This window comes from Myotis nattereri, assembly GCF_964212035.1.
Source record: "Myotis nattereri genome assembly, chromosome: 12".
Lineage (NCBI taxonomy): Eukaryota > Metazoa > Chordata > Mammalia > Chiroptera > Vespertilionidae > Myotis > Myotis nattereri.
The window spans coordinates 23,526,759-23,541,040 of NC_138087.1; the positions used below are offsets into that span (position 1 = coordinate 23,526,759).

Consider the following 14,282-nt stretch of genomic DNA (forward strand, 5'->3'; position numbering starts at 1 on the left):
AAGCATTAACAGGAGCTACCTGAGAGCACTAGAGATTATTAGTGAGTTTTATTTTTTTCATCATAGCTTTTTAACTCATTAACATTTCTAAGTTAACATTAAGAATCAGAAAAAGAGCCCTAAAAACATAAAAATTATTTTGAAAAACATAGGCTTGATGTTAATGATCTTTTTAGCCCCAAGAACGACTAGATGAACCAATGCAAAACCATGGAGGCCAGTGGATGTTGCTGGCGAGTGAAATGAGCAAGTGATGTTGTTCATTAGTTCAAATATATAACATTTACTTATTTTAAAGCAAATTAAAGACAACAGTGATGCTCTTTGGAAAACAAATCCTTAATCGGATATCAAGGATTATGGTTAATGGTTGTTATATCCAATTTGTTTTGGTTTTAGACATGTAGTAATGAAAAAGTCTCATCATCACAGAGAAGTAGTTGCTAATGGTAACAGCTTTCATAGCTCACCTTGCAATCTTAGGAAATTTAATTTTCCAATTAAGCTGGCATAATTGAAGAAATGAATGAGAGTGCAAAAAGTACTTGTTTTGGCGGTACAATGTTTTTAGAATTGTTACCACAATTTTTATAACTTAACTTAGTTCAAATAAATCAAAATTAATTTGACATGTTTAAATATGTTTGTAAGTTATTATTTAAATAGCGTAAGATATAGGAAATAAAATTTAACAAAGCAACTATGAGAACAACAGGTCTGTAGGCAGTTTGAAAATCACTCATTTAATATAACAAATAATCTTCTCACCCCCATTTTGTGGGGGAGAAAGCTGAGGCCAGAGGGTAAATAATGAGCCGAGGGTTACAAACTTAATTATTTAGTAACCTTCTTGCTGTCCATGGTCCTTCTGATCTTAACAGGGAATAAATGTGGCTATCTGAATGGAATTTGTTCTCAAATAATATACCAGTACGATAGGTCAACTCTAGTCTAAGGCACATAAAGTGAACAAATATCTCATTGGCTAGATAAAATAAAAAGCTTGTGACTTTAAGATTGTCTATATTTTCCCTTTTGGGGGCTTCTAATTTTGCACACAAAGGCACCGGTTTAATATTATTGTGTCGCTCCTGATTTTACTATTAGACAGTTAAGTCTGTAGTTAGAAAACAGTTCATTGAGGATGGATTCTGCTAAGTCTGATGGGAGGGAAAATCTCTTCTATAGTCTGTTTATTCTTGCTCAGACCATCACTTCTCATTTTCTCTTTGAATTCAGAAAGGTTGCTGTGATCCCAGGCATGCAAATGAGTTCAGTGAGTTCCCCAGCAATCCTGAAGTATCTTAACCTTGGAGCAGCATATCTACATTTCCTAAAGCAGATGCCTCTTAAACCTCTCCTACTGCTGAGTATTAATTTTACAGCTTTGTTTAATTACTCCTGGAATTAAAAAAAAGCAGCTTCCTGGCATGTGCCTTTAACTCACTTTTCTTTCTCCTTTTCTTTTTTAAATGGCCACCTGTCCCAACATTTATGCATGTGCTGTATTAGATGTTTTAAAATAACATAGGATGCAGAAAAAGCATACATTTCACGGGCAAACGTCTTTCGATATAGAATGACCTTTTGCTTTTGGATAATAAGACATAGGCCATGAATACGATTCCAACAGAAGAGCTAGGTAAAAATCAGAAGCCAGAAAAAATTGCATAAATTTATTCTGATTGTAAACATTTTCTTAAGATGGTTAACGTAATACTTTTATTTTACAACTGTCTCCCACAGCCATCTCTTTGTTCAAGTTTTTTCCCAGTGGGAGTGTAGTCATGGGAGTGAATACTTCATTTCTCCTAGAAATACACATACACATTTTTATGGAAGTGTGTTTAAGATTTTCAAAGTCTCTCCATGGCTCAGCCAACTTGACTGAATTGGGTTAACTATGCTTTTCAATGGAGTGGAATTTCTGGTATAGATATGGGTAAAGATGTTTAATAATAGAATGATTTTAAAATGGGATTGAGTTACATTAGGTATAATTATCTTGGCTAATAATACTTCATAGCTTAATATTTCCAAAATAAAGACGTCCAAGCAAAATTCTGACACCTCATTCAAATTTATACCATATACAATTTTTAATATAGAATTTTCTGGTGTAATATGAAGCTACACTAAGCTTCACCTGAATGATATAATTATAAAATACCTATTATTTCTGTTTCTTACATAAAAACCTGTCATTCTGAGTTTACTTTTATAAGCTAGGTATATGAAATAGGCAATTTCACTTCACATGTAGCATTTAGAATTCATGAATACGAGGTAGAAAGAGTTCAAGTAAACTTTAAAAAGTTAACAGCAGAAAGCAAAACCTAAAATTGTATTGCCTCCAATTCAAAGACAGAATGATATTCATCCACATTGCTCATGTAGTATTTTAAGTGTTCAAAGTTTTGTTTTATGCACATATATTTGGTAAACTATGCTTTTAATAAGTAACAATGAGGTGTTTCTCAAAAATTGAAAGAGCTTGCAAAAGACTTCTTTGTCTTTTGGTTTTCATGATTAGTTTTGTAGAAGAGTTTTCTTATGTCTTTCCTCATATATTGGGAGTGAGTAAGCTCATAAAGAGATTTAACAGAAAGTGTTGCAACTATAAATCCTACACCTATGACTTGCACTTCTGTGACTACTCCTCATCTGAGATGTTTTATTGGTCAGTCTGATTCCTGATCCTGCAAGTAATTGAGGGCCAATTATGTTTCCAAAAAGCAAACAGTGATATGTGACAGCATCAAGTGTCTCTTTAAAGCTACTAATTAAAAAGACCTTTGAAAATATTTTACTATTGGAAGTAAGTCCTGCTTCCTCTTTAATAAGGGCTGAGTTTATTCAAATATAGAACCGTTCTAAGACTGGTTTTGAGTCCAGTTAATCAGTATGGAAAATGGGCCAGTGGGGACCCTGAATGGGTCTGCTGTGATCATGTCACTGACTAGGTAACAGATTTGAAATGGAAAGAATCCTGAGAACATTGTACCATCACATTTGTTAGGGCCACTGACCTGGACCTTGTTAAGGAGAGAAACAAGTAACCATGGTGAACAAAAAACCAGAAGAGAAAATGACTGTGAGTGCTTCACATGTAGCTTTACGAATGGAAAATCTGTAGACCCTGGGATGGTATCATAGCAGCAAGAACAAGGGGCATGGACACTAGGAACACCTGGTTAGGAATGGGTACTGGACAGCAACATTTACTTATTTTTAATGAAAACATCTTAATCTAGGAAACTTATTTGAAGCTATGTTTACAATAGATGAACTGGTAAATAGACTGACCTGGCTGGGCAAGGATCCAAGTTGCACTCCTGAAGTTTGGGCTTGGGTTTGATGTTCTCTGGGTAATAGTGACAGTACTGATCGGCAACCACGCGGTTGCTCCGAAGATCGTAACACTCAGCCGATGTCAGCTGGTAACCTGCAGTATCAAACCATATGGGCGAGTTTAAAGGCACAGGTCAATATAATATGTTTCTTCATGCTTTTTAGCCATCCTCACATTAAGGAAATTCTTCCCTGATGTGCCAGTCATTTCCAGGACAAAAGACAGAGAAATGGAAGGCTCATTAACTTTTAATAGTTAAATCATTCTGTAGTTCCTAACCTACATGAGGGCATAAACTAGTTTATAAGACTCTGTCATAAGAACTATTATTATTTATTTGTTTCACATAATCTAAAAGTCTAACACAGATTCTGTATCCCAAAGAGATAACCAGTATTTATTTACCAACCACCTCATGCAAGGATACAAAATTGGCTCTGTTGTTTCTGGAGCACCAGAGAGAAAAACTCCCAGATAAATAAATAAATAAATAAACCCCAATACTGCTCCCCTTGTCAACGGGGGACAATGGGAGATAGCACGGGATCAGGTCCTGCCAGCTGCCTGACGTTATTTTTGCCTAATTTCAATCTGGCAGGGTTAAACGGAGTAAATGGATGATTAAAACCGTAACAGTAACCATTGTGAATTCCAAGGTTTCCTGCAGATAAAAACAACAAGAAGCCTCCTACTGTATAATTTTTGCTTCACCCCAAATCCTTTGTCATTTCTCTTTAAGTTTCTAGCCAATATTTCTTAGGTTCCATGTACAAATTTCCACTCTTAGAGAATCCTCTTGAAAAAAAAAGTGGTGCAGAGTATTACTTAATTCTATTGTTAACGTGTTTTACCTTTTTTTTTAAACCTGCCTCTTTCTTGTCCTATGGATTTCTGGTACGGTTCTGATGAGGACTTAGATTCTTGGGGTGAAAAAATAAATGTACATAGAGAATTTTTAAAAATTAGACTTTTTTCATCATTCTAACCCTAACTAACTCCAAAATATATTCTCTCTGGCAGTGGTTGAATATTGTTGTTACTAAATACATGTTAGGAAAGAAGATTTAGAGTATTTAAAAGTCTTGCAAAATTTTTTAGGAAATCAGACAGAGGTTTATAAACCAGAATTCCTGGCTTGAGGCTTTTTCTCAGACCACCCACAAAAATTAATTGCTCATTTAAGACCTAAAAAAAGATCTTTTAACAATTTTACTGTAAAGATGAAAAGCACTTTAATTTAATGGGTATGAGCACATGTTCCATTTAATCTTTTATTTTATAAGAAAAATCAAAGAGCAAAATTTTATTTTATGCAAGTAAATATATCTTTAGTTGTCAATTATATTATACTCAAAAGCTGATAAGTTTATGACAAGATAATAATTTTATAATTTTTCATAAAATAATTTCTATTCAAGTACAGACTTTATCACATAGTGAGGTGTGGGTACAAGCAAAAAACAAATCATAAATTTGAGATTATGATTTTTTAAAATTATAATTTGTCAGCATAAAATGTTGCTGTGAAGCTTTCTAGAGTATATGAAATGGAAGTTTAGATTAAAAATTAAATAAATGACCAAAATGGTCAGATAATTGTATTTTCTAAAGTTTCAGAAGGTATTTGGAATAGCAATTCTTTACACTTAGCACAATGGTTAATCAGTTGAATCTGGAACCAGAAACATAAAAGGCAATTTAGAGATCATTTTTTTTAAAGTAATTTTAAAACTGTGGTCCATGAAGGCTGGTTTCTATATTCCTCACATCTTCGCTCTGAGCAGTAGGTATTCCTTTTACTTCCAAGTAAGATTTCTTTTTTGTAGAAGGCTTTGATAGCTCAAAACATTTGAAAACCACTGATGGTTCTACTTCTTCACTTAGATGTGAAGAAAATAGGCCAAAGGGCTGGAATATACATCAATCTAACATTCATCGACTCATATAGGGAGCCATTGTCAAGGTTACTCCAAAAGCAGCTTATGTGAAACACATAGTGGGCATATTGTTGAATTGCTACTTCTCTAAAAACACGGTGTAATTTAAAAAGAAAAAAGAAATTCCTGTGATTTCTTTACTTGAAACCACTCCCTATGTTAGTCATTAACAGGTGAATCAAAATAACATATTCTCACGAAACATCAACAAAATCGGCAGTTATTTTTTAAACCAAGTAATTTTCTATTCAGGGCATATAGAGGAACTGCAAACACTATTTTATTAAAATGCTTAAGATGTTGAGAGAATAGTTCTTTAATAATCAAGTTAAAAGTACTTTATGTATTTTTATTAATTGCTTTTAAACTAAAATTTAACTTTGCTCTATGGAACCTCACGTTCAGCGATTTGTTCACATTATGTAGACGTAGATAACACAGACAAAGATAAATTATGTATGTTAACTGTTTTATAAAAATTAATGGATAGTCATTTGTCTTCATTTTGAGGTACCATCCTTCTTTGCTCTTGTCAAAATAATCTAGCGATACCTCTGTGGATTAGTTACTTAAAGCCAGCCAATTAACAGGCTTCCATGAAGCTGGAGCCAGAATGTATTTGATGTGCTCATTTTTAAAGGCATATATATATATATACACAATTTTACATCCATTAAATTACCAAAGCTTATAAAGTGATAATCCACAAATGGCTGGCTCAGTTGGAAATGGAACTAAGATATTCTGGAAAGAATTTTGGTAATACATGCCAATGGCCACAAAAATTCTGAAACACACTCTGGAGAATTTATTTCAAGGAAATCATTTCAAAGGGGAAAAATACTTGGGTATCAAGTTATCCATCACATTATAATAGAGAATTTTAAATGAACTAAATGCTCTTCTAAAGGGATATGGCTAAATCAATTATGAAATAATTCATAGAAGTTATTATGTAACCTGTATAATAATGAAGAGCAGAAAAAGGGGGAAACCTTTTCTAGTGGCACAAAATGCTGTCCACACTACAGACGTGATGGGGCAGGGACAGACATTCATTTGGTGACTTTTCAAAAGAGATGTGTTTTTATGAATAAACTAGAGGCCCGGTGCATGAATTTGTGCATGGGTGGTGTCCCTCCACCTGTGACTGGGGCTGATCAGGGCCATCTTGAGTCCTGATCAGGGCCAATCAGGGCCAATCAGGGCCAGTGGCCAGGGAGGGACCACGGGAGGGCTCCAGGGTGTGTCTGGCCCCATCTTGCCCAGTCCCGATCAGTTGGACCCCCGCAGCAAGCTAACCTACCAGTTGGAGCATCTGCCCCCTGGTGGTCAGTGCACGTCATAGTGACTGGTCAGTCGACCGCTTGGTCAGACGCTTAGCATATTAGGCTTCTATATATATAGATAAGGCAGTGACATTCCCTTTACTGCACAGATTAAGTGGTAGAGCTGAAAAATAACTGAGCCAAAGTCTGCAGTACAGTGATTCCCACCACCCCCCCCCTAATAAACTACTTCCTATAATTAAATTAATCTCTGATTCTTTTTGGACACATCATGCTATAAAATAGGCCATTATAAATACTCTTCACTTGATTCCTGAATAAATTCACTTCAACCAGATGAATAGTTTTTCCTCAAATGAAAAAATCACCTCCAGACCACACTGTTGCCAAACTCTGACACTTTTTGTCCTGGCCTTCCATGGACTCAAGGAAAGGAGTGAAGACAATTTCCTCTAATGGGACTCCATAGACAGAAACTAGAGCATCTGTCTTATGGGAGGGCTTCAGGATTTGGCCCCATTCAGAAGAAAGGATCTGACCCCACAGCACTAAATTTTTTCTATGCTGAAGTGACTCTACTCTTACAATAGCCAAGTCTTCCCTCTTAGACGCCAACAGATCCTAGGCTAAATGAACAACATTGTTACCTCCTCCACACGTTGCTGAGCAAGGAAAGAAATCCGTCTCCCTCCATCGGTGGATGATGGGCTGATAGAAGGTGAACTGGACTGTGCTGTTAGCAGGCCCCGAGTTGTGGATCTGTAGGAGACAACAGCAAAGTAGAGGAGCTAGTGTGACAGGTAGGTGCTTTCTGGGTCCCTCGCCATTCTGAACAAGGAAGTGTGGTAATGCTGATGGCCTTAGGCTGTGTGAAGGGCTGTGTTGGGAGAGAAGTGGCAACAGCCGTATCACCCGTCTTACCATTTAACCAGAGAATGCTTCTGGCATATACCTACTGTCACTATCATCACTTTCCCAGTTCCGTTGTAATTCCCGTAGGATCTTATCCAAAGCTACTTAGTCCCTCACCCTCTTTTATTTCCATCCTCTCTGGTATAATGGGTAAAATTATGTGGATTTTAAAATGTAAGATCAGAAAGAGACAATTTGTTCTAAGAAAATTTTAAATGCCATTTGCTGAAAAAAAGAAAAGAAAGATACCATCTTTGGTTAAGAAAAATAAGAGTTAAAGAACTAAGTAGCTCTTCCCACTCAGAGACATACATGGAGTTTCCTGACAACTCGGTGATTTATATATTTTAATGTGCAAAGTTACCAATTGGAAGTTTGCTAAAATGCAAATTCCTGGGCTGAAGCCCAGAGATCCAGGCAATTCGAATGTAGCATAGTCCAAGAACCACACTTTGAAAAACACCAATTTACAGAATTGAAAGCAAATATATCAAATAAAACATGTGCTTATGGAAATGACAAATTCCTTTGTTGTTTTTTTTTTTTAAAGAGAGGATATGAGGCAATAATTCTTTAATGGTTCTTAAAAGTCCAAGGTTGAGAAAACATACTCAAAATGAAAGAGAAGAAAAAGGTACCCAACAGGAATGATGCCTTGATTTGGTGAAGACAGACTGACATATGATACAACACTTAGATAGCTCAGCTAGGGCAAGGCTTGGACTGATTATTATACTAAAGGAAGGTCTATGGACAACTGAGAGGACCACCTCTTACTCCAACTCCATTACAGGAATGAGAAGTGTCATCAGATGAATCCTGTGGCCAAAGTCTTTGTCAATGTTTCCAAGGCTTACTGCCTTGTCTCTCAGATATGTGGACAGATTTGGCCTTCAGATTCTTAAAAAAGAGAGCCTTATTCTTCTGCTACCGAATTTAACAACTGGATTAAACATCTAGGATGCAGAGGATAACAGAAACACTGAAGAAACGGGGAATAGGTCCTGACCCCCAGATGGGAGTTTGGCGTTTTGATGAGCATCTGGGAATATTCCTCAGAAAATCTGGAAGAGCTGGAAAGGAGAAAGAAGAGGGAAAAGCTATCATTTATCTCATGTCATGCTGGGATTGTGACCCATGGTGCATCCAGGTCTTTCCTGATTAGAATAAACAGTGATACAATTCCCTACCTTAAAGCAAAAACAGCTGAAGCAATACGACATCTTTCACAAATGGGGAGCATGGCCTACAGATGAGTATTTTTCAGTCCCAGTGTGTCAAATACAGGATATTTAATTGCTTGCTTAGGGATGTAGTATTAATCACATTCTTTGGAAAGTTTTTTTATTTTTTAAGCTCACAAAAGCCTATAGCTCTCTTGGGATGTGTGGTTATCATGCTGGAAAGCTATTAGAAGAAGGCTCTGATTTGAACAAAAGCTCCATGAAAAATACTAAAAAGGCCAGAAAATCTGTTTAGATCCTGAGAGATGAATTGTTTTGCAAGGGTCCCTTTTGGGATGCTAGAGATTAAACTGAGTCCTGTGGAAGTGGGGGGTGGGGTGGGGAATCAAAATTAGCGGAATATAACATCAAGGTACTTGGACACTTTGATGTCATGGTGTCAAGGCGATATGGTGCCAAGCGAGAGGGTTACTAAACACCATGTTGAAGGAAAAAATAAAAGCAGCTTAGAATACTGTTCTTAATGAATTCAATGAAAGTGACGTGTAATGACAACAAATGCTGAGACTCTATGTCCACGTTTGAGAAGAGGCTGATAACTGGACTGAACACCTAAGATGCAGAGAACAGGAACATGGAAGGAATAGGCAATAGGTTCCACCCCTAGATGGGTATTTTGTTTATTTTCATTGATAACATTCCTGCTTCTTCCTTCTCTGTCACTGAGTAGCTACAATTCCCACAGCAATCAGCACTAAATACAGTCCTACTTTGTGCAGGATACATTTTATTTATATTAAATCTAATCTTAAAACTCCTCCTGCATTATCTTCCACATTAGCATTACAGTGAGAGAATGGAGGCCCAGAGAGGTTAAGTATCTATGTCAAGGCTACACAGCTAGGAAAAAACAGAGCTGGGGTTTGAATTCAGGTGTGCCTGGTTCTAAAGCTGCCATTCTTTTCATGGAATCAAGCAACCTTTGTTAGTGCTGTGAAGACATAAGTATTTATCTTGAGCAGTATTCGTGTACCTCTCTTCTCAGTATCTTCTTAATTTTTCATTTTCAAGTAGGAAAAAATGTTTAAAATAAAAAGAAGAGGCTAACTAACCTGATGTCTAAGTTTGATGGCCTAACTGTTGCTTACAGAGATGAACCATGGTGCTCCTTTTTGGTTTTATGAATTCTGGGCTGCTGGGATCGCTGTTATCATCTGCTCTGAAGCATCATCAACCCTAAATCCTTAAAGCTCAGGCCCTAGTATGAACGCTTCAGTGTGACACATTAGAATTTTGTTTAAGGGAGCTAAATACATCTGGCATGTGTAATTTTGACCTCCTTAAGTTAATAAGCAAAAAGAATGTTCTGAACCATGCTTTTCTTCCTATAATTACAATGATTCGGTGTTTCAAATTCAATTTAATGACTTCTCACACTGAAAGTAAAGGAGACAAAACTGGACACTTGCCATAGCGACTGATTGCACTGTCATAATAGAGCTGCAGGGCAGTACAAATGGCATGTGGGTAGCAGTTGAGCTTTAAGTCCATGTAAAATCAAAAGAATTAGGAGAAATTTCAAATACACGAAAGGCATCAAATACACAAAGGCTCTCCCAGATGAAGCACTGTGAAATGCCATACCTCTAGCTTCTCATTTGGGAAGAGGGTTAGTTGTGAGCCTTGGAATGTTCCTCAACTATGTTCTTTTCTTTCTATGATGTTGTAGGAAATTTTTCCCTCCAGACAGGTGAGCAGGGGGACTGGCATTCAGGAGTCCCCCACCCACCTTGGATGCAATTGAGTTGTTGCTCTGGCCTGAGGAGAGGAGGACAAAAGGGAGCTGTTCCCATGAGCCTCTGAGCTGGAACCCACAATGGCATTCAACTTGGTCATACCGGTCTCACGGCAGCCAGGGGTGTTATGAAAGTGGTAGAAATACATCAATATGCCTGCTCGGAAGGGAATGACATGGAAAATAGGAAAATCTATCTTTTCAATGTTTCAGTCTATTATGTTCAATTTTGGACTGTCTGGTGGTTGATGGTGATAGTGAATCCTCAAGGAACTGTTAAAAATACTTTAAAATGCTTTTCTGGGCTTTCAAAATATGCAACAAGATCTTCCTTATATCACTTAAATGTTTACAAGCACTTGATATCGATATAATTGTTATTTCATTGCCTTTCTCCTCCATATGCTATAAACACTATGAAGGCAGGTGCCATTTATCTTGCTCATCACTCTTTCTTTAGCATCATCTACAATGTTTGGCACATAGTAAGTAACCAATCAATTGCCCCATACTGTAAATGAATGCATGAATGAACAAACAAATGAATTATATAATGATCATGATTATTTCAGATACTATTTGTGGTAAATTCTTAGAATAATTATCATCTTTATATGTGTATATCTACCAGTTTTCTTGAAGATGTTATTGATCATTTCTTTTTTAAAAATATATATTTTATTGATTTTTTTACAGAGAGGAAGGGAGAAGGAGAGTTAGAAACATCGATGAGAGAGAAACATCGATCAGCTGCCTCCTGCACAGCCCCTACCGGGAATGTGCCCGCAACCGAGGTATATGCCCTTGTCTGGAATCGAACCTGAGACCCTTCAGTCCGCAGGCCAACGCTTTATCCACTGAGCCAAACCGGTCAGGGCGATCATTTCTTGGTGACAAAATATATGTTGATAAAATGTTGCTAAAGTTCATGAAAAGAAGCAGTACTGTTATAACACAACCCTTACCCAACAGTACTTCCCACTGTCCTTTGATAATACAATAGTATAGTAGAGTGGAAAGGGCTTGTAAAAATGCCAATTATTATTGGAGTGAAATATAAATTCAATCATTCCATTGTTTGAAATACCTGACAGTTTCAACAATTGGAAATACTGACTAAAATTAGGGTTTATTCAGTAAAAATAATGATACAAAATTGTTAGCATCCAATTTTACTTTTACACTTCTTATAGAGTTTTCTAGTCCCCTTAGATTTCCAGACCTCAATATTGGGAGATACTAGTACAGCAGTTCAGCCATCGGTCCCTGGGTCAAGGTTACATTTACTACTGCCCACAGCCCTTGAGTAGGGCAGCAGACCAGAGATACCTCCATGGGGATAATGGGTATAATGTTGGCTACAAAGGCTTCCTTAATCACATTAGCCTGTAGCAAGTATCTACAGCTTTTATTGTGCCCATTTTATTTTAGTACTTCATTATATGCATCACTATATCAACACTTTCTATCCAGTGTGTTATCTCTCAAATGACATTATAACCTAGGAAAGGGAAGATACCATGTCTGGGTGTGTAATTATGTATAAGGTTATGCTCAAGGATGTCCAGAAAGAAATATGAAGGCATCATCTCTAATACTCCAAATGGAAACCATGGTATTTCTAGTTCCTAGACTACTCAAACAAGCTTCTTGGGCTGCAATTAGAATGATGTCAACCTTCCTAACCCAATTCTTCAACTATAAAAATGTAATGCATTTAGTAAATTATTCTCTGTAGGAAGTAACTGGTCTCTAGTTTTCAGTGCATGAACTGTGAGTCAGTGTTCTTAGTTCTAAGTGCACTTATTGTTTACTATTCTACTGTGTATTTCTGCCCTTTTGGTGGCTTGGGCACCTCATCAGTCTCTTTTTTAATCTATCTAATATGGATTTCTTCTTACATTTAAAAAATGAGCACACACTGACATGAATAAATATAACTAAGTTTCTTGTACAAGTAGAGCTAAGTAGGAAGCTCTAATCCTATATAATAAAAGGCTAATATGCAAACTGTCCCCTCAACCAGGAGTTCAACTGGGAGTTTGACCAGGGGGCAGGCCAGCCAGCCAACCTGCTGCATCCCCTTCCCCAGCCATGCACAAATTTGTGCACCGGGCCTCTAGTAAAGAATAAACCATAACTAAAACAGACCATCTAGTATCTGGGAAAGTCATTATCTTCTATTGAGTCTGCAGCTTGAGAAAGGATGCCGATGGCATGGTAGGAGGAAGGGGATATTAAGCCAGGCAGTCATCCAGCCAATAGCCAATTGCCCCTGACACTTACTGTCACAGCCAGTCTGCTCCTACATCCATCTGTCTTAATAGCTACAACTGCCAAGTTGTTCCTGGGTATACCAGTTATTTGTAAATTGAACATCTTCAGAAAAGCAACTTTCTGAGTATACAGTGCAGACTATTGTGATAAGTTGGATCAGAAGTTAAAGCATTTAAAAAAAGATGGAAAGGCAGTAATTTGGATCTATCTGCTGTTATACACACTATCTGATTCAGTTCCTCACAAAGACTATGGAGGAGTATTTTATTACCATTTTTCAAATGAGTAAACAGGCTGAGGAAGGTAAAATAACGCACTGAGGTTACATATCCAGTGAGCAGGAGACTATACCAAACTCTAGAGAGCGTATCTTTTGTACTACTCTACACTAGCATTGCCAAAATGTTGTACAACCAATGTATAATTTTTAAATTTTTGGAAGATATGCGTCCCTAGGAAGCAAGGTGATAATTCAGTCTGGTTTTAATCTTTAAAGGAGATTTCAAAACATAACTTTGGAACCAATGGCAATATATAATGATTTTCACTGTAAGAAAATTTTACTATCATGCAAAAAATGTTTTTTTCTTCTTGTAAATAAACAAAATTTGTGTTTTGGCAATAAGTTTCCATAAAGATGTTGACAAATAACCATTTCCATTTTGATTCCTGTGTATCTCATTCAAAAAGGAAGTCATTGCTTAAGTTAATATATAATGCAAAAGAGACTACACTTTGAATGATACTGAGGATGAATGACAAATTATGTGTATAATTACTAAGCACCTAAACCATGAAAAATGATAAAAAATCAAATGGTAACCTTTTATTTTCAGCTATTTCTGGGGGAAAATTGCTTTATTATGAATCACTGGGAAAAAAAGTAATTTTCTTCTTTTCTCTATATCTTCTTAAATTATATGACTCATTTTCAAGTTTGAATAAACTGATTTTAAAAATTACATAATCTATTTTAGAATAACTTGACATTTATTTGATCTTGATATTTTCTAATGAAACCTAAATTTCCTCTCAATTGCAACCTGAAGGTACATCACAAAATAGGATATATAATGCAAAAATCAATGAAATGATAGCTTAGCTTGTTTCTGAATGAAAACATTTACAGATGGTAGGCATCTAGGAAAGCATCAAAACTTCTTTAAAGTCCTTTTTTTTTCTTAAATATGTGTATTTACATGTAGAAGAAAAAAATAGTCTTAGAAACAACAGAGAATACTGAAAAGAGTTCTGGGCCAGAAGACAAGAGGTTATTTTTGGTGTGGTTTGTCATCAGAGTGAGCTTGGTCCTGTCACTCAACTTCCCTAAAGCTCAGTTTCCTTGTAGGTAACATGGAGATGTCAGCACTGTCCCCCTTCAGCAACTGCCATGTGGCTAAAGTCCTTTATTCATCCAACACTTCCTAGGGTTTGTTGTGTTTTCTTATGGAGATATGAAGACAAATATGATTTAGTTTCTGGCCCTCAAGGAACACAAAGCAGGAAGATGTAATGTCAACAGGAATGTTGGGTTGT

At 36.5% G+C, this 14,282-nt stretch overlaps 1 protein-coding gene across 3 annotated transcripts in view; it reads right to left on the minus strand.

Annotated features, from left to right (window-relative positions):
* The window catches only part of ADAMTSL1 (ADAMTS like 1), a gene marked incomplete at both ends in the record, with an annotated part of 891,527 nt that overhangs the window by 234,376 nt on the left and 642,869 nt on the right, over positions 1-14,282 (minus strand). For all 3 annotated transcript variants that reach the window (XM_081104271.1, XM_081104273.1, XM_081104272.1), the window contains 2 exons: positions 3,307-3,445; positions 7,226-7,337. In XM_081104271.1, the coding sequence (XP_080960397.1) occupies positions 3,307-3,445; positions 7,226-7,337 (251 nt within the window). The remainder of the gene's footprint in view (positions 1-3,306; positions 3,446-7,225; positions 7,338-14,282) is intronic.